The sequence below is a fragment of the Urocitellus parryii genome, chromosome 7 (assembly GCF_045843805.1).
Source record: "Urocitellus parryii isolate mUroPar1 chromosome 7, mUroPar1.hap1, whole genome shotgun sequence".
In the NCBI taxonomy this organism is placed as follows: domain Eukaryota; kingdom Metazoa; phylum Chordata; class Mammalia; order Rodentia; family Sciuridae; genus Urocitellus; species Urocitellus parryii.
Window position 1 is genome coordinate 154,464,897 of NC_135537.1, and position 25,204 is coordinate 154,490,100.

At 31.8% G+C, this 25,204-nt stretch overlaps 1 protein-coding gene across 3 annotated transcripts in view; it reads right to left on the bottom strand.

Moving 5' to 3' along the window:
* Positions 1–25,204, bottom strand: part of Stxbp4 (syntaxin binding protein 4) — a 155,154-nt gene that overhangs the window by 97,173 nt on the left and 32,777 nt on the right. For all 3 annotated transcript variants that reach the window (XM_026407791.2, XM_026407790.2, XM_026407792.2), the window contains exons 8-12: positions 23,607–23,701; positions 18,987–19,083; positions 16,601–16,692; positions 5,063–5,152; positions 1,783–1,848 (exon numbers count right to left, since the gene is read on the bottom strand). In XM_026407791.2, coding sequence (XP_026263576.2) covers positions 1,783–1,848; positions 5,063–5,152; positions 16,601–16,692; positions 18,987–19,083; positions 23,607–23,701 — 440 coding nt within the window. The remainder of the gene's footprint in view (positions 1–1,782; positions 1,849–5,062; positions 5,153–16,600; positions 16,693–18,986; positions 19,084–23,606; positions 23,702–25,204) is intronic.

Sequence of the window (25,204 nt, forward strand, 5' to 3'; positions counted from 1 at the left end):
AGGCTCTGTGCTCATTAGATTCAGGTTCTCTTTTAATTTGAGAATCTTTTCTTGAATTATAGTTCTAAATATTAGTGCTATTCAGTTGTTCTGGTTCATTTCTTCAAGAAATCCTTATTTCTTTATTTCATTTTCCTGATTGTTTTCTTCAATACTTATTCACTTAAATGTATCTTCCTTGGGCTCCTGGTAATTTAGATTTCAATTCTGATATTACTTTATTTTTTTCTATTTCTTTCCTAAATTTTACCAACTTTCACCTCAATTTTTTTCTGTTTTTAAATTTCAATTCTTGATATTGCTTTTTAAAATTTATGATATGAAGTTTTTTTTTCCTTTACCCGCATGCTTATTGTTGTACATAATAATTGAGTTTGGAGGGTTACATTACCATTTTCTTCAATTTTGTGATTCCATTGTTTTGTAAAGTTTTCATCAGGAGTAACGCTTTAATTCACATTATTTGATTTCTGCAGTTGTTTGATAATAATAAAGACAGAATTTTTTTCTTTCTTTCATTCTTTTTGTTTTAATTTCACAGCAAAAAAGAGTTCTTAATTCAAGAGCCCCCTCTTCTGTGCAGTTTTTTTTTTTATGGATCACGTTATTGATGGTCATGGGGTGGGGTGGGATAGATTGGTATGTCTTGTTTCTATCTCATTTCTATAAAATCTTAATCCACACCCCTCCCCATATGCCCTTCTTTCCTGCCATTGCCTAATCTCTAAGGCCTTCCATCCATTCTCTATTTACCTGATCCTTCTGCAGAAGCAAAGATTTTCTGAGGCTGCTGCTTCTAGATGCACACTTGAAGTACTACTTCTTGCACTTAGTGCAGAGAACTATCAAGTCCTGACTCATACCCAGAATTGTAGCATTTATTATTGCACTTTCTGATTTCTGGGGCTGATTTTGTTTGCTTTTCATCTAATTCCCCAGATTCTCTATACTCTTTTTCAGTCTTTTGAGCCTTCTTTCTTCTGCTCTCTGTTCCCTAGGTTTCACTGGCAGGCAAGATGTAGGAATTTAGTTTGTTTGTTTGTTTGTTTGACTTAAGTCTTCTGTGAAGGCTGTGGTGGTCCCTGTCACAAAGTCATACTGAAGATATGATTCCTGTATGACTACATTTCTCTTTGTTGATTTTATGTTTTCTAGCAGTATAGGGGGAAAGAAATTAAAAATCAAGCCTCTCCATTGAACTTTAAAAGTATTATCTTAACTCTCTACTCCTATTTATATTTTATTTGTATTTGTGCTTTCCTTTCATAATGTATTTTTTTTTATTCACATCAAATTCTTTGAAGAGTAGGCAGAGTGAAACTAGAAAAAAAAACTAAGTTTTTTTTATTAACAACTAAATGTAAAAAAATGCTTTGTCTTGGAGTTTAATTTTATTTTGGATTATTTTGCTTTTCTTTAATAGAATAAGGTATGAATAACAATAGAAAGGGAAAAAAGAAGGAAGACAAAAAGAAAGAAAGAAAGAAAGAAAGAAAGAAAGAAAGAAAGAAAGAAAGAAAGAAAGATAGATAATAGAAATGAGATTGGTCATTTTGGTCAATGGAAAGCATTTCAAAAAGGAGTTCTGACATTCCTTTGAGCAACAGTAGCAGGATGTTAATGCAGATACAATCTACAAAAGTGATTTTTTTTAAAGACATATACCATTTTATACTAAATAATTTGCATCAGTAAACTCTGGGATATTATAAAGAAGCACTGCTTTAAATTATACCTTGTTTACACACATGCGCAAGACAGACACACGCTGCATGTACTCACTTGTTTCGCATTCTGGAGCTCTTCTGTCAGTTGTTTCCTTTGCCTCTCTGACTCCAATAATTTTGCCTGTATTTAAACACCTTGAATTAGTAACTACTTATAAAGGTATACATCAGTATAATTTTTGGTTCTTTATTTCAAAGCTTATGAATTCCCTACACTTCAAAAACTGCTACAAATCTAAAAATGTAGTTCCCAGTCACTTTCCTGGCTTTACAGACATCATTTAAAAGTAATTAGGTATCTATTGTATAATTGTGATGTGAAGATATTTTTGCCTCAAAAACTGAGGTCCAAAAAAGTCAATCAGAACCCAATGTATAAATATTGACTAAGTTTTGGACAAGAGCTATCTTCACCAAAGAGCTTCTAAACATGTTATAATTATCATTATATTAGCTAATAATATGTTAGCATTATCATTAGGAATTAGGAGTAAAGAGAGAACATATAAGATTGGGTTGACTATTATTTTATTAATTTAAATTTAACTTACTCTTAGAAGATTGTCAAAAAAAGGAAGATAGGACAGGTATTAACCAAATGTGAAATAAGAGTATTAATGCAGAGTAAAATATTATTATCCTTGAAGTTAAAATTAAGGCAAGCATATATTATAAACAGTTCAATTTTCTTAAATATGTTTTTTTAAAAAAACAAATTTTATTGATCAACTCAGAAATAGTAACAGTAATTTAAGAATTGTTTTACTACAAACCTGAGGAGAGGAATTACTGAATGTTAAATTGAGTGGTAAAAGATTCATGGCAACATTGCAATGTTTATAAGAGGCAATCTGTTTTCTGGAATAGTTCAGCTCACTCATGTCTAAGAGGTGAAATGAAGGTATGTGAAGATGAATATAATATAGTGATCTAATGAACATGCTGCAGATCAGGAATCACAAGACTGCTGGCTCTTATGCTTTTATGTTCTGGAATTCACCTTCACTTTTTGTCCTCTAGGCTTTTGCATCTGTGAATGGAAAATATCTATTCTCATTCACCTCTCTGCAAAGTAGCACTGCTGTGAATTCTGCAAAAAAGGCTATAATTTCAGCCTACAGTGCTTTTTTAAAGATTATTTCTACAAAATAAAAATCAGCCATTGGCATAGAATTATCTTGGTGTCATTTTTAATTGTACCAAAAGTCAGACATGAAGAACAGAGATGTCACAGGACAATGAAAAGTGATGACAGAGCATCTCCATACTCAGAACTTCCCTTAACAACCTGTGTGTGTGTGTTACGCTACAAGAAGACAACTGAAAATATAAACATTACCTCAAAAGTATTAATTGCATAGTACAATATTTTGTATAGCTTTTAAAAATCATCTTCAGTCAATAGGTAGATTTTGAGGTAAAGGTATTTATAACATGTACAATTTGTTTTATCTGGGATTTCAGTTTTGCCACAATCGGATTTGTTCAGTTACATTTCATGAACTTCAAATGTGACCCTAATTTATTGTATGGCTCCTCAGAGAACCTTGTGTAAATATTACATAACTATGGATTATATAATTTTAATTTAAAATTTTAGTAATATTAATGTTCAAATAAAAACTGAAATATATCATTAAATTTAACAATGATAAAATTTAAGAAAACAGAAGATTTAGAGTCTGAAAATTCTGATATTCACATGATTTACTTATTTATGTAGCGCTATGTAAAGTAAAAATGGTATTTTATCAGGGTAATCAACATTGAAGATTTTTTTAAGAGAATATGAGGCAAAAACCATCCATTTATTTTTAAAACTAAGTTTCTATTTTTCTATCTCAACTTTTGTTACAAAAAAATGAGGAAAGATAATAATAACTTCAAAATTATTAACAGAAATATATAAACTATTCCTATACCAGTGAAATGCTTGTAAACATCTGGAAAGAATGTAAATTGGCAAAGTCTATGAAAGGAAATCTGATTCCATTATAGAAATTTCTATGTTTACATATCCTTTAATACAGCAATTCCACTTTCAGAGACTTATTCTATTTAGATACTTATACAACTTCACAAAAAATACATCTACAAAGCTTTGAAAGTGTAATTGGTTTTTCTTATATTTACTTATTTATTTATTTACTTTTATGGTGCTGGGGATTGCACCCAAAGCCTCATGCATGTTAGGTGAGCTATACCCCCAGCCTGAAAGTGGAATTATTTCTAATAATGGAAAGAGCCTAACTATCCATCCACAGAGAACTGGCTACATAACCTAGTAAAGAACTATTCATTGTACAGAATAATATGGCAGATCTATATATATTACCTGAAAAGCTGCCAAAAATTTAACTCTGATAAAAAGAGAAGACAAGTTGTAAAAATGTTTCACTGTATGAAGTAACTTATAAAAAAATTAAAATACACATATACACTTTCTTTTCTTTTTCTTTTTTTGCTGTTAAGACTTCAGATTTTTAGAGCAATTTTAGGTTTACAGTTAAACTGAGAGAAAGCACAGAGATTCACCAGATATTCCCTGACACCAGATATACATTTACTTTTTGAAACAGGACTGGCTGGGTACAGAAGCTGTCTGAAAAGATAAAAGATTTTTTTTTTTTTTTTTAATAATGGCTTCTGCTAGAGGGTGGAACTGTTAAAACTAAGGGAGATGAGCAAGAATTCTTTATCTTTTTTTCTGCAAGTTATTTATTTCAACAAAAATAAAACAATTAACAGAATTTCACTTATTTAACAAAGTAATTTAAATATATATTTCTAAAGTGAATTACTGGAAAATAAAGCAGCTATGTTGCTTTTCTTAAAGATCTGAAAAATAGAAAGGCTTTCTGTAAAAAATGAGGATATAATTTAAATTTAATATTCTACTAAAAACAGAAAGAAACTATCTAAAGAGAATCCACATGTTACAGTACTGCTTAATTTCAATTACATTAGCAAAACATGATGCACTTTACATATGCCCCTGCACATGGGAAAAACGTTTGTTTCTCAATGAACATTGGAGGACCAAAACTCTCACAGCTTGCTTTGTTGCTCTTCATCTAATTCTGCTATTGCTACCAACAAGAGAAGAAAAGTAGCTACATCAGAAGGCATAAGCAAAACTCACTGTTCACACTAAATATGGATATTGCCAAGTAGAAACACATGTGTGAACTAAGAAATTAACTCTCTAAAGACCTATTTGCTATTAATATTTTTATTATTAAAAATAAAATAGGCCTAATACTTCAGAATCCAATACAGGTTTGCTGTTTTTCTTTTTTCTAAAGAAAATGTAAGGAAACTAAACAGGAGGTTACCTTCAATAAATTCACTTCTTCTAAGGCATTATTTCTTTCACACCTAAGTCTTTCCATTTCATCTGCTTCTGAAGAGTCACAGGGCAAAAGCTGTCAACATTAAAAATAAGAGGAACATTATATATTAGATGGTAAATATGAGGCCTAACCAAAAAAAAACTCTTCTGACTTGTCTTAGGCTTTTGCATTCTACTAACAAAATTCAGTTTCTTACTTTGGAGTTGTGGATTAGATAAAAGAGAATACTAAAGTAATCTGGCACAATTCCAGATTGTAAATTTAACCTTACATTGCTGTAAGAATTACAATTTGAATGATTAAGAGATAGACATACTCTGCAAATCCATTTATGATATTTATTTTAACCAATATAATTTTCCTTAAAAGTTCAAACTCCATGACGGTGTTTATGATGTCAAGTAAACATCAAAATGCGTATATTATCAATTAAGATGGTTTATATAAGCTTAGTGAAGTATGCTTATTAATTTTGTATTTGGTTTTAAACCCAATGGAAGACAATGCAACAGCCAAGTAGCTTAAAGAGATTCCTGCACAGAAACTGTGGATTGAAGATAGTATTAATAATTCATCTGCTAGAGAATAACAACAAGCAGCAAAGATGACAATTTCTCTTACGTATAGCATGATTTCTTTGACAATGAATTACTGTAGAAAAAATAACAATCTAAGCAGAGAAAAACACATAAGTCTGATTATAGTCATCTTCTGCATGGAAGCCACAATAGAACTTGAAAATAGTACAGAAAATATAATTTAAAGGATTAAGTTTATTAAGTGCTATAAAGGATTGCTATATTAAGTATGGGCTTAAAACACAGTCCTTTAAATAGGAGACACAAATGTAGAGTAAGGAAAAGGTAACAAAAATTATTAATAACATCAAGAATCTAATGGGAACCTATTAGTGTAGATTCATTGCTAAAGACTATTCAGTATTATAGTTTTCTAATAATCTTGTCACCATTTTACAGAAGAGAAAACAGGCTCCAAAATGTTGGTAACTTGCCTAAGGTTTCATAGTCAATAAATGGTCATTTCACAGTAGTGCACACCTGTAATCCCAGAGGTTCCAGAGTTTGAGGCAAGAGGATCCCTAGTTCAAAGCCAGCCTCAGAAAAGGCAAAGCTGTTAAGTAACTCAGTGAGACCCTGTCTCTAAATAAAACACCATACAAGGCTGGGGATGTGACTTAGTGGTTGAATGCCCCTGAGTTGAATCCCAGGTAAACCCCCTTACACTAAAAAAAAAGAAAAAGATTCTCACAGAGGTCTTACATCATACTATTTAACAAAAATCAAGGTGGACTAGACATGATCAGATTTGCATTGTATACCTGAGAACAACAGAAGTAAGAATTATTCTTCAAGTTTTCCCCCTAAACATTATTGACTTCTTTTGCCCTGCCACATTAACATTTGAGTATTATGGCCATTATCCATAATGAAAATGATTTCATACTTTTTATCTGTTGCTCCAATGTCTCAGAATTACTCAATATGTACATTCATAAGAATTGATTCTTACTTTAAAAATATTTTTAGTTGTTGATATTTATTTATTTATTTATATGTGGTGCTGAGAATCGAACCCACTGCCTCACATATACCAGGCAAGTGCACTACCACTGAGTCTCAGCCCCAGCCCCAGCCCCAATTCTTACATTTTTTTAGACTGATATTTAACATATTTTCAAATGTAACACTATTTCCCAAAGCATGTTCTAAAAGTCATTAACTAATTTTGTGTAAATGCAAAATTGAGTGGTAGTAACAGTGGTATAGAAAAATATAAATAATAGAAAAAATATATAATTATGATGCATTAAAATAATAATAATAATAATAATAATAATAGAAGGGAGATCAGTAGAGTAGATCAAGTGAATGAGCTTAGGGGATGGAGGGGAGAGAAAGGGAAAATACTGGGGAATGAGATTGATCAAATTATGTTATGTGCATGTACAAATACATCATAACAAATCCCTCTATTATGCAGAATCATAATACACCTATACAAAAATTTTAAAAAGTAAAAAAAAAAATTCTTTCTTGCTTTGCTTCCCAATAGTCTTATTATGCTAATGAGCATGTACATTTCCAAAAAGAAAAAATAATTTAACAATTTGTCCCTTTCTTCAGTAATTTGACCATACTACAAACCTCATTCTTTTGCCCCTGCTACCTCTATTAATTTGTTTTATTTAGCTCATAGAATTCATGTCTGCAAAGCACAATTTAGGAGATACAGTTACTTAACATTCACATGGGCCTAGTCAAAGTTTTTATCCTGAGAAACAAGAGAATTCAGAAGTCTATATAAAATTTTAGATAATGAATCTATAACAATTTATTGAGAGAAACTATGGATTGGGATTTTAGGAATGTGATCATTAACTTTTAAAACAATTTTTTTGTAGATTGTAGATGGGCAGAATGCCTTTATTTGTTTATTTTTATGTGGTGCTGAGCATCGAACCCAGTGCCTAGCACATGCTAGGCAAGCACTCTACCACTGAGCTACAACCCCAGCCCATTAACTTTTGAGCTTAACATCATGGATGTAAATCACACATAAAAGAGTCAATGGGGGAGTCAAAGCACTAGCCTAAACAATCAGAGGACAAACCATACCTTTAATCCTGTCACTATTTTGGACTACTCAACATAAAAACTGCAGCCAGAGGATTAGCTATAGATGCTATTTGTTAATTCTTTTAAAAAAAAAATCCCTTTATGCTCACTGACTTTTTTAAAAAAAATAAAATTCTATTTAAATATATTTCAGCTAATCAAGCAACAAACAAAAAGAACTGTTACTATTTAACACCAATAATTCCAGACAGATGCTTGATTTCAAATCTACCTAAAATGCTTTAACTTCCCTCTCCTTACACTGTAAATCCCTTTCCTGTCTGGGTCTCACATCATCATTTGTGACTCTCAGGCTCCTTGACCTTGAAACAGCTGGCAAATAACATTGGGAGGCATTTCTTCTCTGCTTTCTCCAGTTTCCCTCTGGAGAAGCTGAGACACTGTGAGTCACTGAATTGCGCTAATAGGTCTGAGCTCACCTCTCTTTCACTGTGGCTCCACCATCATCAATTTAGTTAGTTTTGATTACCGTCAATTCTGGACAGATACTATTCCACTGGCCACATTCCCTGACCCAAATTCAGGTTAAACAGAACAAAACAATAACTCCTGTTTCAGTCTAATTTTATTGATAAGGTTTTATATTAGGAACCCATTCAACTACCTCCTTTCCTTATAAAATTGGACTGTACCATTCCAGTCACCTAAAAATGTGTATCCTCTTCTGATCTTCTATTTCCCCTGCTACTTTTCACTTCTTGTGTTTTATACAACTTCCCTCCCATCCCCATATTTCTAAAATAATTACAAGCAGCTTCACCAATCCAACTGCTATTTGACAAAGTAAATGCCTCTGCTAACTTTCTTAACCTCTTTGCTCAAGCCTTTTTTTCCTTGAAACTCTCCAGGGTTGTGCTACGCTACCATCTCACCTACCCTTCTGAATAGTTAAGTTGGTCTGCTTCCAGTGACTTATCTTCATTTTTGCTGCTTAACTGGGAGAAGGGAGAATGTTCCCCAAAGAATGTTCCTTTCCCCCTTTCTTTCTACAAACTGGGTGATCACCTTCACTGTTGTGCTTCAACTATCACTCTCCTAAACATTCCTTCTCCTGGTGTGAAAGTTCCTGAATTTCAATGGCCTTTGGTTATTTACACTTATCAGTAACTTGGATTCACTCTCTCTAAAGCATAACTCATCATCTTCTCTACCTTGAATAAGGTTTTCTCCATATTTTCCTCTATCTCTTAAGGTATCATCATTCATAATCATCCTAACCAAAACTTTGGCGTTATCTTTGTTCTTCTCCTGGGGTTCTCACATCTGAACGGTAAGTTATGCTCTACTGATGATATACCCGTGGTTGTTTCTGGTAACAACTTAGATTTGTCTTTCGTTTCCTTTATATTTGTCTTTCATTTCCTTTATATTTTTCCTGCTTTCACAATAGTTTAGTTCTTATTATCCTTTTTTAGATTTTTTTTTGCATAGTTCAGTATTTAGAATACCAACCACCAGTTTCATTCCTTTCCTAGGTAACCAATACACACAATTCCTCTTTCTAAAATAGTAATTTGATCTTGGCACTATTCTCCTAAGTGGATTCTGAGTATGGGATAAAAAACTAAACTTTACATTTAATGTTTATCCTTTAAGATCTAACTTCTGTCACCTTCATGTACCCAATTATCTTTTTGAAAAAGTAAACTACTTTCTGCTTTCAATCACATTCTTTTTTTTCCTGTACACTCTAATACTCTTATCATTCTATGCTCACCTCTTAAGCAGACAGAATCCAACTTACCATTTTAAACTAGTTCAAATGCCAACTCTGTTATGAATCTTCCCTAAATGTTTTAAGCTACTGTTATTATTATGATCTTATACAACACACTTTTTTAACCATAATTATTTGTGTACATGACTTTCCCATATACCGTAAGGGCCAGAATTTGTCTATCTTAATAACATGTGCCATGGCACCTGAAACAATGTAATGTGTACTGTAGCTGTTCAATATATATCTGGTAGATGTTATTTTTTTCTGGTACTGGGGACCAAACCCAGGGACAATTTACCACTGAACTATAGCCACAGCCCCACCCACTCCCTTCTTTGAGACAGGGTTTCCATAAGGTGTTTTAGGGCCTCACTAAGTTGCTGAGGCCTTAAACTGTGATTCTCCTGCCTCAGTCTTCAGAGCCACTAGGATTACTGTTGTATGCCACTATGCCCAACCAGAGCCCAAACTGTGAAAAGTCTGCTCTAGGGAATTTACAGTGTTCTCACTGTGCTTTTAAAATAATCCATTCAGATTACTGATTATCCTGATAAGACTGTCACATTACGATGGGCTACAGTCTGCTGTTGCAAGGTTCAGAGTACTGCTGAATGTGCCCCAGCCTTGCCTTTTCTGTGTATGACCTTGTGCCAGCCATGTAACCCTGTGAGACTTTCTTTTAATATAACAATGATTAGAATCACGGCAAGATAATTATATTTTCAGTTCTAAATACCATATTCTCCCAGATTCGAAAGTTTTTTTTGTCAAATAAACAAAAGTAGGACTGACTTATACTGACTCAGCAATTCCTACTTAAAAGATAGCATCTCAAGAAACCTTATGAGTCAGACAAAATGATGAACAGAAGAAGCTAGTTACAAAAGAGTATACTGATTCTGTTCATTATGAAGCTCACAATCAAGCAAAAGCAACCTAGCTGTTAGAAGAGAGCATGGTGGTTCCCATGTGAAGGTGGGAGTGGCAGCTGAGTGGAAAGATGGCCTGAAGGAGACTTTAGAGCAGTGATTCCACTTGAGATAATAATCCAAATTTATCACATTGTACACCTAAGATTTTTGGGCTTTCCTATGTGTATGCTGGACTTCAGTAAAAATATTTCTAAAAAAATAAATTAAGATATCTTTAGCAGCCCCTGGGAAAACATATGAGTAAAAGACAAGAAACCCAAACAAAATGATAATGAACTTGACTCTGCTGTTTTTGAAACTGAGATGGTTGAGGGGATAGCCACAGTGGAATTTCCCCACCTTCCTAGACTGTCATCATTCTCAACCACAGATCAATTGATATGTTTCAGGAGACACTACACTGTTTTTCAACTCAAAAAAGTTGGGAATTACATTATAAAATAAAAGTTATTTGTTTTTGGTGAGTTACTTGAAAAGTAGGGAATTTTATGGTGTTTTTCAAACTGTGGTACATCATCCTCTAGTGTACTGGGAGACCAAAATTTTTAGTGAAATAGAATTGAATTATTATTAAATAAGAATGCAATACATATAGGAAACTGATGATTTGAGAGATTTTTGTTTTAGGTATATATGTGAGTGTAGTAAAAAAAATGTACTAGTATTATGGATAAAAAAAAAGGAAAGACAATAATTGACAAGAATATATTCCTGTGACAAACAAATATAACATAATATAATATAACATAATGTAATAATGATGGCACAACATTTTTGTTCTGAAGCCACAAGAGGATACTACTGGCATGTAGAACACCTTGCATAATTGCCATCAGCACTATGCTTCTTCTATCAATGTATCACAGATTAAGCAAATTCTTATCTGCCCTAAAATCATGTGGGTAATAAAGAAGTAAACTACTAATTTGGAGTATGAGTATCTCTTTTCAGCTGCTTTAAAAATCTTTGCGTGCTTCTATAGTTTGCCACTTCATTGGCATGATGTAAACCACCATTGTCTTTCCTCATAAAACATGGGAATAGCAGCTTTGAGAACTATTTGGTAGTAAAAAAAACAATGCTCTGCCATCAACATTGTGTAGATGAATACATAACACCGAATCAGCTGTGCTTCTACACTGTAGTTATTCTATGATAAATGCTACAAAATTTGTTCTGATAAATCAGTGCCTCAATTCTGGGAAAACTGGGTGCTTTCCTGAGAGTTACTGAAAAACTAAGTGTTCAGATGGGCAAATGCTTAGAAGTAAAAAAAAAAAAGGGGGAGGGATTACTAAATAAAACAAAGTAATTTTCAACTTTAAAATTACTAACATACATTATTTTCTTATTGAGAGAATCAGCTTTATTTTATCTACTAAGCCAATCATATATTTATACTTTGTATTTCCAGAACCATGTAATTAATAATAAATAGCATTTGAACTTCCTGTTAACAAGGTTATTACTTAAAAACCTCAGTTCTATAATTTGGTTTTGGTTTGGTTTGTCCCCAAGGGTTCATGTTTAGGGATTTGGTCCATAGTATGGTAGTGTTGAAGTGATGGACCTTTAAGAGGTGGGTCATCAATCTCTAACTTACTGTTTCCAAATGTGATCTATTCCTCCAGATGAATTTCTGCTGTTAGGTTCTGACCAGAAGTAGAATTAATGTCACCCTTCCCCACAACAAATTTTAGACTCTGGACTTGAACTCTAGAACTGTGAGCTAAATAAACCCCTTTGCTTTCTAATTAGCCGGCTTCAGGTATTTCACTATAGTAATAGAATATGCACTAATATGAATAGAGCTCTAAAAATAACCATGAAGTAAAAGTGTAATTTTAATTCTTAATCATGAACTAAAAGAAAGTTTTTAGAAATATGTGACATTTTATCCTCTCATTCAAATTTACAGGTAGTTAGCAACTGATTCACCATATTATTCATTTAAAATCACATTTGAAAACAATAAGAAGGAAAATAAATATAATCATGTAGAAATATAAGCAATAATGAGATTTTTCTGGAAAATGAAAGGCCTCCTGGTTGCCAGATAATAAGAAGAATATATAGAAATCAGTTGTATTTTTATACAAAAACAAAGAATTAAAAATGCATCTTAAATTTTATAAAGAAACCATTTACTATAATGGCAACAAAATGTATAAAATAAGATTAACTAGATTCATTTAGCCTATAAAATATCAATAAAGCCTATATTAGAATATGTGAAATGTATTAAATGACATCAAAGAAGACATAAATAAATGAAAAGCCAAAACATGTTCATATAAAGGAAGATGTTGATTCTTCCCAAAATGCTCTATAAATTTAATAGTGAAAAATGTTTGTGAAACTTATATAGACATGATCAACAATAGTCAAAGCTATATTTTAGGAGTAACTGTATGGGGGCACAGTTAGAGAGATGTTGGTAGAGGGATACAAATTTCAGTTAGGTAGGAAAAATAAACTCAAGTGATATTTGTAGAAAGTGCTGACTACTTAATAACAATGTATTATATTTTGGAAATTCTAAGAGAGTAGAACACCATTTCACCACAAAAACTAAATATGTGGGGTTAATTAGCTTGAATGGAGCCATTTCATAGTGTGTGTGTGTGTGTTTATATATGTGTGTGTGTGTGTGTGTGTGTGTGTGTGTGTGTGTGTATATATATACACACACACATATATACATTTTTTTGGAAATATGTTGTACATGATAAATATATATTTTAACTTCTCGATTAAACATACCTTCATACATACATATATATGTAAGTAAGACAAATAACTACAAGGTTGAAAACAAGTCTTTATCAGATATTGTAGCTTTTGAATCTATAAATAACTGAGCAGAAGAATGCAGAAGTGCTCAAGTAAATAGGCAAATTTTATAAATGATGGCTCTGGATTGCAAATAACACATCACATTAAAATAGGAATTTTAATTTTAAAACAATTTTTAAAATAACTGATAAAAATTTATGTGATGTTTCTATTGTTTTGATCAATTAATAAGTATAACTACAATTCAATCTAGAAGAAAAGATTAAAGTCTTATGAAGCAATGAAAACATTTTAATCATGTAAATTTTTTGCAGCAAAATGATAGGATGATCAATGACTTTCGAGCATAAAATCAGAGTCCATCAATAGAACATTCTAGGACTATAGAATAGAAATAAGAGCTAACAAAAGGAAAGAAAAGATACACTTCTCAGAAGAAAGAATTGATGCATAAATTTTCTTTCAAGTGTTTATGAGTAGCAAAAATGATAGTGTTTAAATTTTACTCGATATATTTAAAAGATTTATATAACTGCTTTCTTTAATAAAGAAAAAATAATTATAATAATTGGAAACCTGAACAAAACACTAACCAAAATAAAGATGGTATAGCTGCTCCATTTAACTAAATAGGAAAATAAAGAAACATCTTAGGATATTGAGATTCAATACCTGGGATAAGACTATAACAATTCAAAATTATATATACCTAATAATACAGTCTATGATGATGTAAAACAAAAATAAACAAGACTAAGTGGGGGGAAATTTAAAATTCTTTCAGTAACTGATAATAAAAAATGAGAAATATGAGTAAAAAACCCAGAAAATATGAAACCATGAAACAACCTTGACTTTATTGACATGGGGAAGCACTGTACTCCAAACTGCAGAATATACTTTCTTTTCAACAGATTGGGAATATTTAATTGACTATAATCACTACATGTATAGTCAAAGAATTAATATCACACAGAATATGTCTCTAATTTTAGAAGAATTAAACTAAAAATAAGTAACCAAAAAGAAACTGCATAAGAAAAAACTATTTAGAAATTAAGCCAAAAAAAGAATCAAGATAAGCATCAAAGAAGGCAAAGAAGTGGAAATATTACATACCAAATGATGATTAATATATGATCTATAAAATGTATTGGTGGAATTACTTGTAAAAATTATATAGTATATTTTTGAAACAAAATTAAAGATCTAAGCAAATCTATATTAATCTTTGGTAAATTTGAGTATTTTGATAAAAGAAGAACTTTTCTAGAAAGACACACATTTACAAAATATTCAAGAAAAGAACAAAACAATTGAACAGAATAATAGCCTTATATAATACTGATTAAAAGTAGGAAGTACATTCCTCTCCTGAAAGAATCTAGGCCTAGACAATTTGCAGATAAAACATTTTCAAGTTCTAAAGAAATAGTTTCAATTGTTAAGATTCTTCCAGAAAAATAGAAATGGTAAAAAAAATTAAGATGTGTAAAATGATTGAAGTATCTTAGAAATTATTTTTTACTCAGTTTTGCTTGCTTGTATTCAATAGTATTTAGAATAGGTACAATTCTGTGGAAATGACAAAAATGTAATCAAATGTCTACCTAGAAAATCCAAGAAAAATAACTGAAAAACACTTGGAACAAGGGAGACAGGTAAAATGGTATCAAACAAAATAAGCAGCTTAAAATGATCATATTTCTTAATCAATTAAAATATAACAATGAAAAATAAATATCCCATTTCCAATAGCATCATAAGTTATAATATCTTAGCAATTAATCCAAAAAGAAATACTCAAAATATAAATGAAGTAAGCTATAATTTTCTTTTTCTAAAAGATGAGCAAAGATCTGAGTAAAGAAATGTTATTTTCAATTCTTCCAAAACCATCCCCTGAATTCAATACAATTCCAAACAAAAACGAAAAAAGTCCCATGTGTTTTTATTATCATAGCAAAATGATTCTAAAGATCATCTAGAAGATCAAAATTAAGAATTATCTAATATACCAGATAATAATGAATCTGGTATTATAGAGCCACAGTAATTAAAATACTAATGAACTAGCAAACAGAAATGGAACAGAGTGGTTGGTCTAGAAACAGATCTGCTTATCCAGACATAAATTTAGCAAATATAAAGTTTGCATTTCAATTCAATGGCCAAAGTGCAGAAGGATGGGTTGTTAAATAAATGACAATGGAACCGGACAAGGGCTTCAGATGCATAAACAAAAATAACTTTTGAATTAATTAAAATATATAAATTGTATATAATATAAATTGGGAAGGTGTTTTTAAAATAACACAGTATCAAAAATTCATAAAAGGACTGAAAGATTTTTTTTTCTTTTTTTTATTGTTGGTTGTTCAAAACATTACATAGTTCTTGATATATCATATTTCACACTTTGATTCAAGTGGGTTATGAACTCCCATTTTTACCCCATATATAGATTGCAGAATCACATCACTTACACTTCCATTGATTTACATATTGCCATACTAGTGTCTGTTGTATTCTGCTGCCTTTCCTATCCTCTACTATCCCCCCTCCCCTCCCCTCCCCGATAGTATAAATGCCAAAGTTTATACTTATGAAGTTAATAAATTTAAAAAATCAATTTTATATAAAGCACAAAACAGTCAAAATCAAATGTATGATGTTAGAAAAATAAAGAGTAGTTACTCTGATTTTTAGGAGTGGGGGCATTATTGCTAGTAACAGGAAAGGAACATGGGTGTAGGAGAGCACCGGGGTCCTGATAATGTATTTCTTTATTTAATGTTATGCTTCATGGGATTGGTTCTGATTGTAATATATCAAAGGATATAAACTTATGATAGAGGCACTCTTCCATGTATATATTATGGTGTGTTAAACAAATTAGAATGGACACATGATACTTATCTGTTTAGTTAGCTTTCCAATTGGCAAGTTGTCAATACTCATGACTTTACATATGGGAGTAGAGGAGCTAAGGAGAGAAGAGGCTGGAAGAGATTGAAAAAACTCCTACTTTTGGTTTTAAATTAATCTGTTTTTATGTGTGTGTGTGTGTGTGTGTGTGTGTGTGTGTGTGTGTATCTCCAAGGAAGTTGTTCTTTTGTGTAGTCCTGGTATTGAACATAGGAACACTTTGCTACTGAGCTAGGTCACCAGCCCTTTATGTTTTTTAGTTTGGGATGGGATCTTGCCAAGTTGCTAAGGCTGTCCTTGAACTTGCCAGAGTTCAAAAAGTTACTGGGATTATAGGTGTATGCTATCATGCTATGATAGAACATGTATTATTTGTATAATTTTTTAAAAAGCTAGTGAAAAATTTTAAAAGGCCTACATATATGATCTGTAACATAAGACTGTGACTTAAAACTGAATCAAGATAATTCTATAGGGCATACTCTACCTGTGAATCTAATATGTTGGAAATTTCATGTGCACCAACATTTACTTCATCCAACTGCAAGCAAAACAAATTTCTGGCAACCTGTACAAAATCTGAAATGAACACATTTCAGTAAGAACATAGCATTTAACCTCATGTAAATAAATGTCATCTTTTCCCACATAAAGTTGTAACTATGTATTAGAACTAGTGCTTCAGATTTAACTTGCATAATTTATCTTAAAATTGTATTTGCCAAGTGATGGGTAAATGTAAATTCAAATAAGTAAGAAACTGGTTTTATCTCATTTTAGTTAACTTTGCTAAAGCTAATAATTCAGTTAAGATAATAATAAAGCAAACATATCACAGATGTCTTTAATTCTCCAACTCTTTATTGTAAGTAGAACTTTTCCTGAAACATATGACAATATTATGACTTATGGCTTTTCTAGCTGGAAGAATCTGAAGTTTAGAATAATAGCAGCAGCTACTGTTTACGTAACAGCTGCTGTATGCCAGGCATGGTGCTTAGCAATTTTATCCTCACAACAACCTTTGGAGGGAGGTTCTCTTGTCTTTTCCACTTTAAAGATGAATAAACTGGGGCAAACACAAGTTAACTGTCTTAACCTGCCCATGGACACTGAGAAAATAAATAGCAGCAGTCTGTAGCTTTCTTAGACACTAAGAGTGAACTATTTATCTATGTATTCTCAAAATTTTTAATTTTGGCTATTATATTTCTTAATTTCTAAGGATTCTTTTAAATATTCTCTGAATATTCCTAATTTACAAATTCTTACTCCTATTTCATAGATGCATTATCTTCATTTGTCTTTTTAAAGATGTTAATTATGGTTTATCTGATATTCTTGTTTGGCTCTTCATCATTTCTCCTTCCTTTCAAATTCCTTTTTTTCCTGTTTGTCTGATACTTTGAACTATATTTTCTGATGGAGGATTTCCCCAAATGTCTGGTAACCATTAGTTATAATAATATATTTAAGAATCAGGCACTAAAAAGTTAGTTGGAAATTTTGTTATGCATAACTTGGCTAGTCAATTGGCAGGTTAAACTACAGGGCAATTGAGTGGCCAGCTGACATTTTTGTTAAGCTTCTTCAGACAGAATCCTACAATCTCCTGCCTACAGTTATAAACACGGCTGTAAATTCCATGGAGCAATCTGGGTGTGTGTTGTGAGTAATGACTCACCATACACTCCCCCAAATTTCTTTGCTGCTGGCAATTATAGGGCCATAATCTCTGTTTTAATTTCTCAAGGAAATAAACTTCTTTTTCCCTGGAGGTGTAAGGGAGTGGTAGTTGCTAGCCTGCTTGAGAAGGGGCAAGAAACAGCACCTATAATTCTTAGGAACATTTCTAACAGTCCTGTTTCAAATGTGCTGCCTAAATGCTTCTAATTCCCAAGGGTCAAATCTACACGTTCTCTATTGTGATTTTGTTTAATCTCTGAATACTTGGGCTTTACCGGCCTCTACCCACTAATTCATTTACTGTACTTTCCTTATCCACTTTTGTCCTTAGATATTGTGGTTTTGGTTATATATGCATTTCTGTTTCTTGTTCTTATTACTTTGGCATGATTTTCAAGGGGAGATGAGACCAAAATTACCCTTTTTATGGCTTCAAAACAAAAAGGCAGATTTTCTTTTTAGTAATAATAGATGTTTTTAAAATTATTCAATGGGGCATCCACCATATAAGAAAAACATGAAATATTTAATGCCACCAGAGATGGAAAAAAAATTGTAACATTCAAACATTACTGATAGCAGAACAAGTATATGTAAAATGTCTTTGGAAAATAACTTACCAATATGCACTGAAAATCAAAGTCATTTGTGAGGATTTATCCCAAGAAAGGGGATACATTCACAATAATAAATACAGATTTATATTATTAGCTTCTGATACTACAAACCATCAAAATTCCCAACAGTAGAAAGGCTTAATATTATAGTTTGTCAATTAAGTGGTAAATTATGTTGTCTCTAATAAAAATAATTATGTGGCACTATAAATATATTTATATCATTCTAGCTGAAAAGAGGAACTAGAACTAATCTCACAGTAGTGAATCAGGACTTCTATATATTGTCTTTGCTTCTTTTGTTATTATTAAAGCAATCTTTATGCAATAAATATAAAATTAAAAAGACTATGATAGAATAATGATATTTTAGAGATGAAAGGTTCTAATAAAGTTCTCCTTTCTGCTATTAACTACTAGAATTTTTAGAGTACTGAGACTAAGGATCTTTAAATCAATGTGGTTTTACTTTTCATTCTCTCCTTCTAAAGAACAGACATGCTTGCTGAAAATGGGTCACAGTAACTCTTCACTGAGTTCCTGTGATATACATGATGAACCTAATATTACCTCCAAATGACACTGTCCCCTTTGAGTCTGCTTGTACTTGCTGTTTCAGGACTTGGTGTTGTTCCTTTGTGGGCTGGATACCAAGATAATTTAGAGCCTGGAAGGAAAAGGCCTCATGTAAAGCAAGATTTCAAATCTTCAAAGAATAAAACTTTTCATTTCATTTCCAACCCAGTGAAAAAAATCCACATTAGGAACAGTGATCAAAACCAAATGGCCAAGGAAAGTATGCTATTTATGGATTAACTGCCTATAAAGGTAACTAGCCAATGAAATATATGGCAAAGTCCTGGAGACCATTTCTAGAAAGTCTCTTTTCCAAAGCAGAATTAAGCACTTCTTGTTCCTTTTCCTTCTCTCTTTTGGCTTAATAAGGTAAAGGAAGAGAGAAAGGAGAAAGAAAGAAGGGAAGACAGGGAGGAGAAAAGAAATGGGTAGGAAAGAGAAAGAAGAAAGAAGATAGGAGGAAGGAAATACTGCTGGAGTTTGAGCAGTTACCTTGGTTCATGAGGTACCTCAATAAAGATGGTGAAATAGAAGGGTAATTGAATGTGGGTCCCATGCACCATAAAGCCTCCATATCAGCCCTGGCCTACATTTTTTCAGGCTTCTTGGTGTGAGAGAAATAAAACCACTATTATTTTGGATTCTATATGTGTGTGTGTGTGTATATATATATATATATATGTGTGTGTGTGTGTGTATATATATATATATATATATTATCATAAATATATATAGTACATATACCTTATCATAAATATATATATTAGATATTAGATATATCTTATCCAATGTACAGGATTCTAGCAAAAACAATATATACTGTCAATCACATCACAACTAAAAGGTAGGTAGTTTAATATTGGTAATTATTCCTTACAAATTTCTTCTGCCTTTGTAATATGTTCACTCATTCCTCATTTCATTCACCAAATATTTATATGGTACTTACTATTTGTGAGGTACAAAACTAAATACAAGGAATAGACATGATATATGGTCACTACCCTCAAAGACTCTATGGTCTTGAGGGAGAGAATAAGATGTGAACAAATACAGTAACTACAATACATAATTTAACATAGTGTGCAGGGTGTGCTATTTCAAAAAGCAATTAGTTAATCCCCAGGTACACAATCTGACTGGGCACAATGAAAGTAGGAAACAGGAGGCAGAATATCAGGAAAGATTCTTCCAAAAGTTTCTTAGCATCATCTGTCTGCCCTGTTGAAGTCCTAAGTATTTGCCTTGTGTACATGGAATAATAATTCTTAGCTTTGTGTGTTTTCCTCTTCAGTTATAAAAATGTTCCAAAAACCATCCCTCAAAAAAAAAAAAAAGAGAATACAAAAACTCCATGTACTGGATGTCATCAAATATATCATGTATTTGCTTGAAATTTATAAATATATGAAATAAAATTAATTTAATTGAAAATTTCTTTATTGTTCTTAAGCAACAACCATTATCCTAAGGTTGGTGTATCTTCCTGTTCATACTTTAATGTCATTTACCATATTAAGTATGTATCCCGTAAGTAATATGCACTTTAATTTTATGCATTTAAAATCTTACATAAATAGTATAATCTAAAAGTATTAACTCTACAAATTAGTTTTATTTTACCTTGACCTTATGATTTTATAATTGCTCAATATTATCTGTAAAACTAGTTTACTTATTTTAACTGTAAATGGTATTTCATGTATGATACATTATAATTTATTATTCATAAGTAATTTATTATCTATAAGTAATAGTGTATTATCCAAAAGTTCCCTGATTGATGGACTCTTTAGTTACTCTGATTTTTATTTTGATTACAAAATATATATGCCTCCTTTTGTAGATGTGTGAAAATTTCTTCACAGTATATGCTTAGAAGAGAAAGTGCTAAGTCTTAGGGATAATTCAGTGACCACTTTATTAGGTATTGTTTAATTGTTGTTCACATTGGTTGTGCCAACTTATGCATACTAATAGTATATAAGCATTCCTGTTTTTTACATTTCAACAGCATTTGCTGTTTTTACACTTTCATTTTTGTCAGTATGTTGGATATGAAATATTATGTTGTTAATTTGAATTCCCTTAATTACAAGTGAGAATAAACATTTTTTTCATGTTCATTAGCAGTGTTTTTGACTCATAAATTATTTAAAATATGTTTTAAAATTTCATAGAGTTTTAAGATGTATCTTTTGTTACTGATTACTAATTTGGAGGCAGTCTTCCAATATTGACAATCAAAACTTCCTAGACATTGCCAAATGTCCCCTGAGGAGAAATATCATACTCCCATCCTTAAGAACTACTGCTTAAGCAACACTATTAACTTGGTGTCTAATTTGTCAAGCTTTTACTATGAACATAATGCCAATACATGCTTATATAAATCATGTATTTTTTGCACAAATTTAAGTTTCATTATATATAATGATCTATGATTAAAAATTGTCACTATATCACAACCTCCCATTGTATACATTTTAGATCTACTATATGCTTTTAAAAATATTTCTCATAGTACTGTTAAGACTGAACTTTTATTGAAGCATTTAGTGGTCATTTAGATACATACATCCCTTTTTCTTAAAATACAGGGATATAATGAAAACCCTGAACAAACAGGACTTTCTAAGTTCCCTTAGTTTATTAGTATTAAGCCGTATCCCCTTTGTCCAATCAACACTCTTCCATGACTGTTCACCTTCATCCCAAACATAAGCATAAAATTATACAGACTGTATTATTTCTTTGGGTCTTCATTGCTGAAGGCTTCTGTGCCATGTAAAATTCATACTCATATTAAATAAATGTGTATCTATTTCTCTTGTTAATCTTTTTTGTTATAGGTGCTTCTGCCAGCCATGAACTTAGTGATAGATGAGAAAAGAAATCTTTCCTCTCCTAGAAGCAAAAGTCAGGTACTTAAACAGAAGGAGGTACTATGGGTAAAGATACATGATCTCACTGATAAAGCATAATACACAAAAGCTCATCGTACAATAAAACACTGACTGATGGTCAGTGCTATAGATACACAAAGTAGCACAGTATTTATCATAATTAGCAAAGTTTGGATGACAAAGAAATTGAGTCAGCATTTGAACAATTAGACTGTTCAAATTTCAGATTTCAATGAGAAAGACAGGACTGAGCAAAGGTTGGGTAAGTACATATATACTATGTTTATTCATTCTAGCTTTGCAATTTCATCTTCTTTCTAAAATGTGGGGAAAAAATTCACAACTCACAGGAAAGTAGAGGTTGTGGACCTTCAGCTTTATATCTAATTTACATTAAAAAAAAGGTGGGGGGGGGGTTGTCTCTCCTGAAGAGAGCCCTCAATAATGTGTATTCTTTGCTTTACCCTGAAGGTATCTCTCTCTTGATATTGACACAACTTTTCTTCAATATGTATCTACTTTCCTAAATAAACCTCTGTGCCTTTGGGGGAAGAAAAAAAAGATGTAGCACATTTTCTTTCTCAGTTGCTGGTTACCTTAAGATAAGTTTTAAAGTGCTTTCCCACCTTTAGTTTTCCCTTTTTATAATCATCCTAAATTTCTTTTACATATGTTAGTGTTAGAGTAGGAAGGTAGATAGACAGGGATAGGGAGAGGAAGAATAGAATTCATTCCGTCTTGATGGAGGAAGGAGCATTCTACTCTGTGTGACAGAAAACCACTTCCTTCAGGGTCAGATACAATCTTTCAAAACTAAGAAACTGGGCTGTAACCAGCTTCAGAACTTTCCACTTTGGGGCATACAGAACAGGAAGCACTGTTATTTGGGTGATGGCATCCACTGTAATATCATTTACACTCTGGTTTTGATCACTCCCTATGGATTTTGCTTAGGTACTAATGGGGACCTGCTCTACATTCTTGAGGGTGAACTTTCACTTCACTAAAGGTTTAAACCCTTTATGCTCATTTTATCTATGTCTCCTGACAAATCTTTCTTTTGAGAAGGTAAGAAGTAAGGGACCCATCACACGGTAACAATAGTCCTCAATGCTCTACTTTTCTCAGGACTATTTTTGTTTTACCCTTTTTCTGTGCGTTGCTGATCTTAGAATGCAGAGCATGGTAGGCAAGCACTTCTACCATCCTGCTACATGCCCGGCCTTCCTCATGACCATATTTTAGTGCCTCACTACACTGTTAAAATCTTTTTAAATTTAAGGACTATTTTGTTCTTTAGAATTTAGCAACTCTTTGCTTTCAAAGACAACAACAACAACAACAACAATGAAGTACTACGTCATTGCATTTATTTCTATTATATATGAAGCCAAATATACCTTGTCTCAATTCTATGTTCCCACTGATTCTAGATTGCAAAGCATCATATTTTCTTATTGAAGAAGAAAAAGAAACTTATTATCTGCATGTCAACTTAGTTACAAAGGTTTTATTTCTATTTTGTATTAGCAAATCACCATGAATTGCCAAAAGCAAACATTAATTAAATAATCTAAACCCCAACTGCCCTTCATTCAAATTGCAAAGAACTTGAGGCAAAAATGGCTCCAGTACTTTATCCTCTAAGGAATGAGAATACTTCTTTCCTGTTGTACTCCAAAGCAAAATGAAAATTTAAGGGATTTACCATTTCCAGTTTCTCTGCCTTAAGGCGAATAGAGGGATTTAGGAAAATCTTCTTTTCCTGTGGTCCATAATTATCAGTCCAGGCAGGAGCAATATCTAAGAGACAACAGGGTGCACATTAATTGGAAACTTAATTGGAATAAAACTTTTCATTTGACAGGATGTGTTCTGGGCTCCTGCTGTTCAAAAATAATTCTGGTTAATCAGTTGGCAGTTTTCACTTTTGTTTTCATAATTTTTTTTCCCTGTAAGTTTAAAATGTATCATATAAATCAGCTTTACTTGAGCCCTCAAAGATATAAAAAGAGTACCAATTATGCACTGTGAAGTCCCATGGAAATATTAAAAGACAAACATACATCTCAACACTATGACCATCATTGTAATATTAAAAGTTTTTTCTCAAAAAAAAAATCATATTAAAAATTCAAAAAGATCATGATCTTAAATTGGCAAAATGGTTTTGTTATGTGAATTATGGAAGTACTCTGGAAAAACCCATGAATGCAGATCATTTCAAGTTTGCATTAAATCACATAAAATATGATAGAGACACAAAACTTTTTGAGCTAAAAATAAAAGTCTAATTTTACAGAAAAGTTATGTTTTAAGTAGATAACTGGACTTTTAAGAACTGAGGGTAATATACTTCTCACTTATTTTCTTGTACCTTTTCAATAAACCTTGTCCGTGTCCCTTAATTATGCCTTTGTCCTTATCACATGAATAAGAAATCAGGTTCCATAAGAGGCTAGAACTTGAAAATCTATTTGTATTAATATGCCAAAGTCTGTAAATCAAATTTCTTAAAAATTTATGTCAATCCTTATTACCTAAATTGTCACTATATTCCAAATACACTTTTAAATGGTATTTTACTAGTTCTACATAGAAACAAGAGGAAGAGAAAAAAAACTTCTTAAAATGTCACATCTTTATGCAGTGTTTTAATTTTTTTTTAATTTCTCAGAGCATCTGTCTCTAAGTACAAAATGATTTGCATTCTCTTTCTTAAGAACATAAGAAGTGCATATGAAAATAAATAGTCTTCCTCTAAACCTTTAACACATCCTCAACATTCTATGTAAAATCTTTAATATAGCTTATAGGTGTCAAGATTATAAAAAAAAATGGTTACTGACTTTTAGCTCCAAATGGAAATAAACCTTATAAAGACTGACTTTAGTGTAACAGAATTTTACAATCCTGATAAAAGCTAGAAAATCTTCTTTGTTATCATAACATCTAATTTTTGGCTGAAGGATATAAATATTAAATATTATTTTTTCTTAAGAGAAATTCTATAACAAACCTACAGCATGGCATAAAAGATCTTTAGGGAGTGAAATGTTATGGAAGATAAAATAGCAGGTAAGTCAACTTTACTTTTCATCTTTTAGATTTGGACTTGACTTCCAGCTTGGTACTTGACCTGCAATTAAGACACGCTAACACTAGGTGGACCCAAACTAACCTAGGGCCTCGCTAAGACTAAGTAAGTTTGAATTACTTCAAATAAAAAAAAAAAAAAAAGAGTAAGTGTGTGGAAGGGAAACAGATGAGAGCAAGAGGAATAAAGGAGGAGAGAAGCAGAGACAG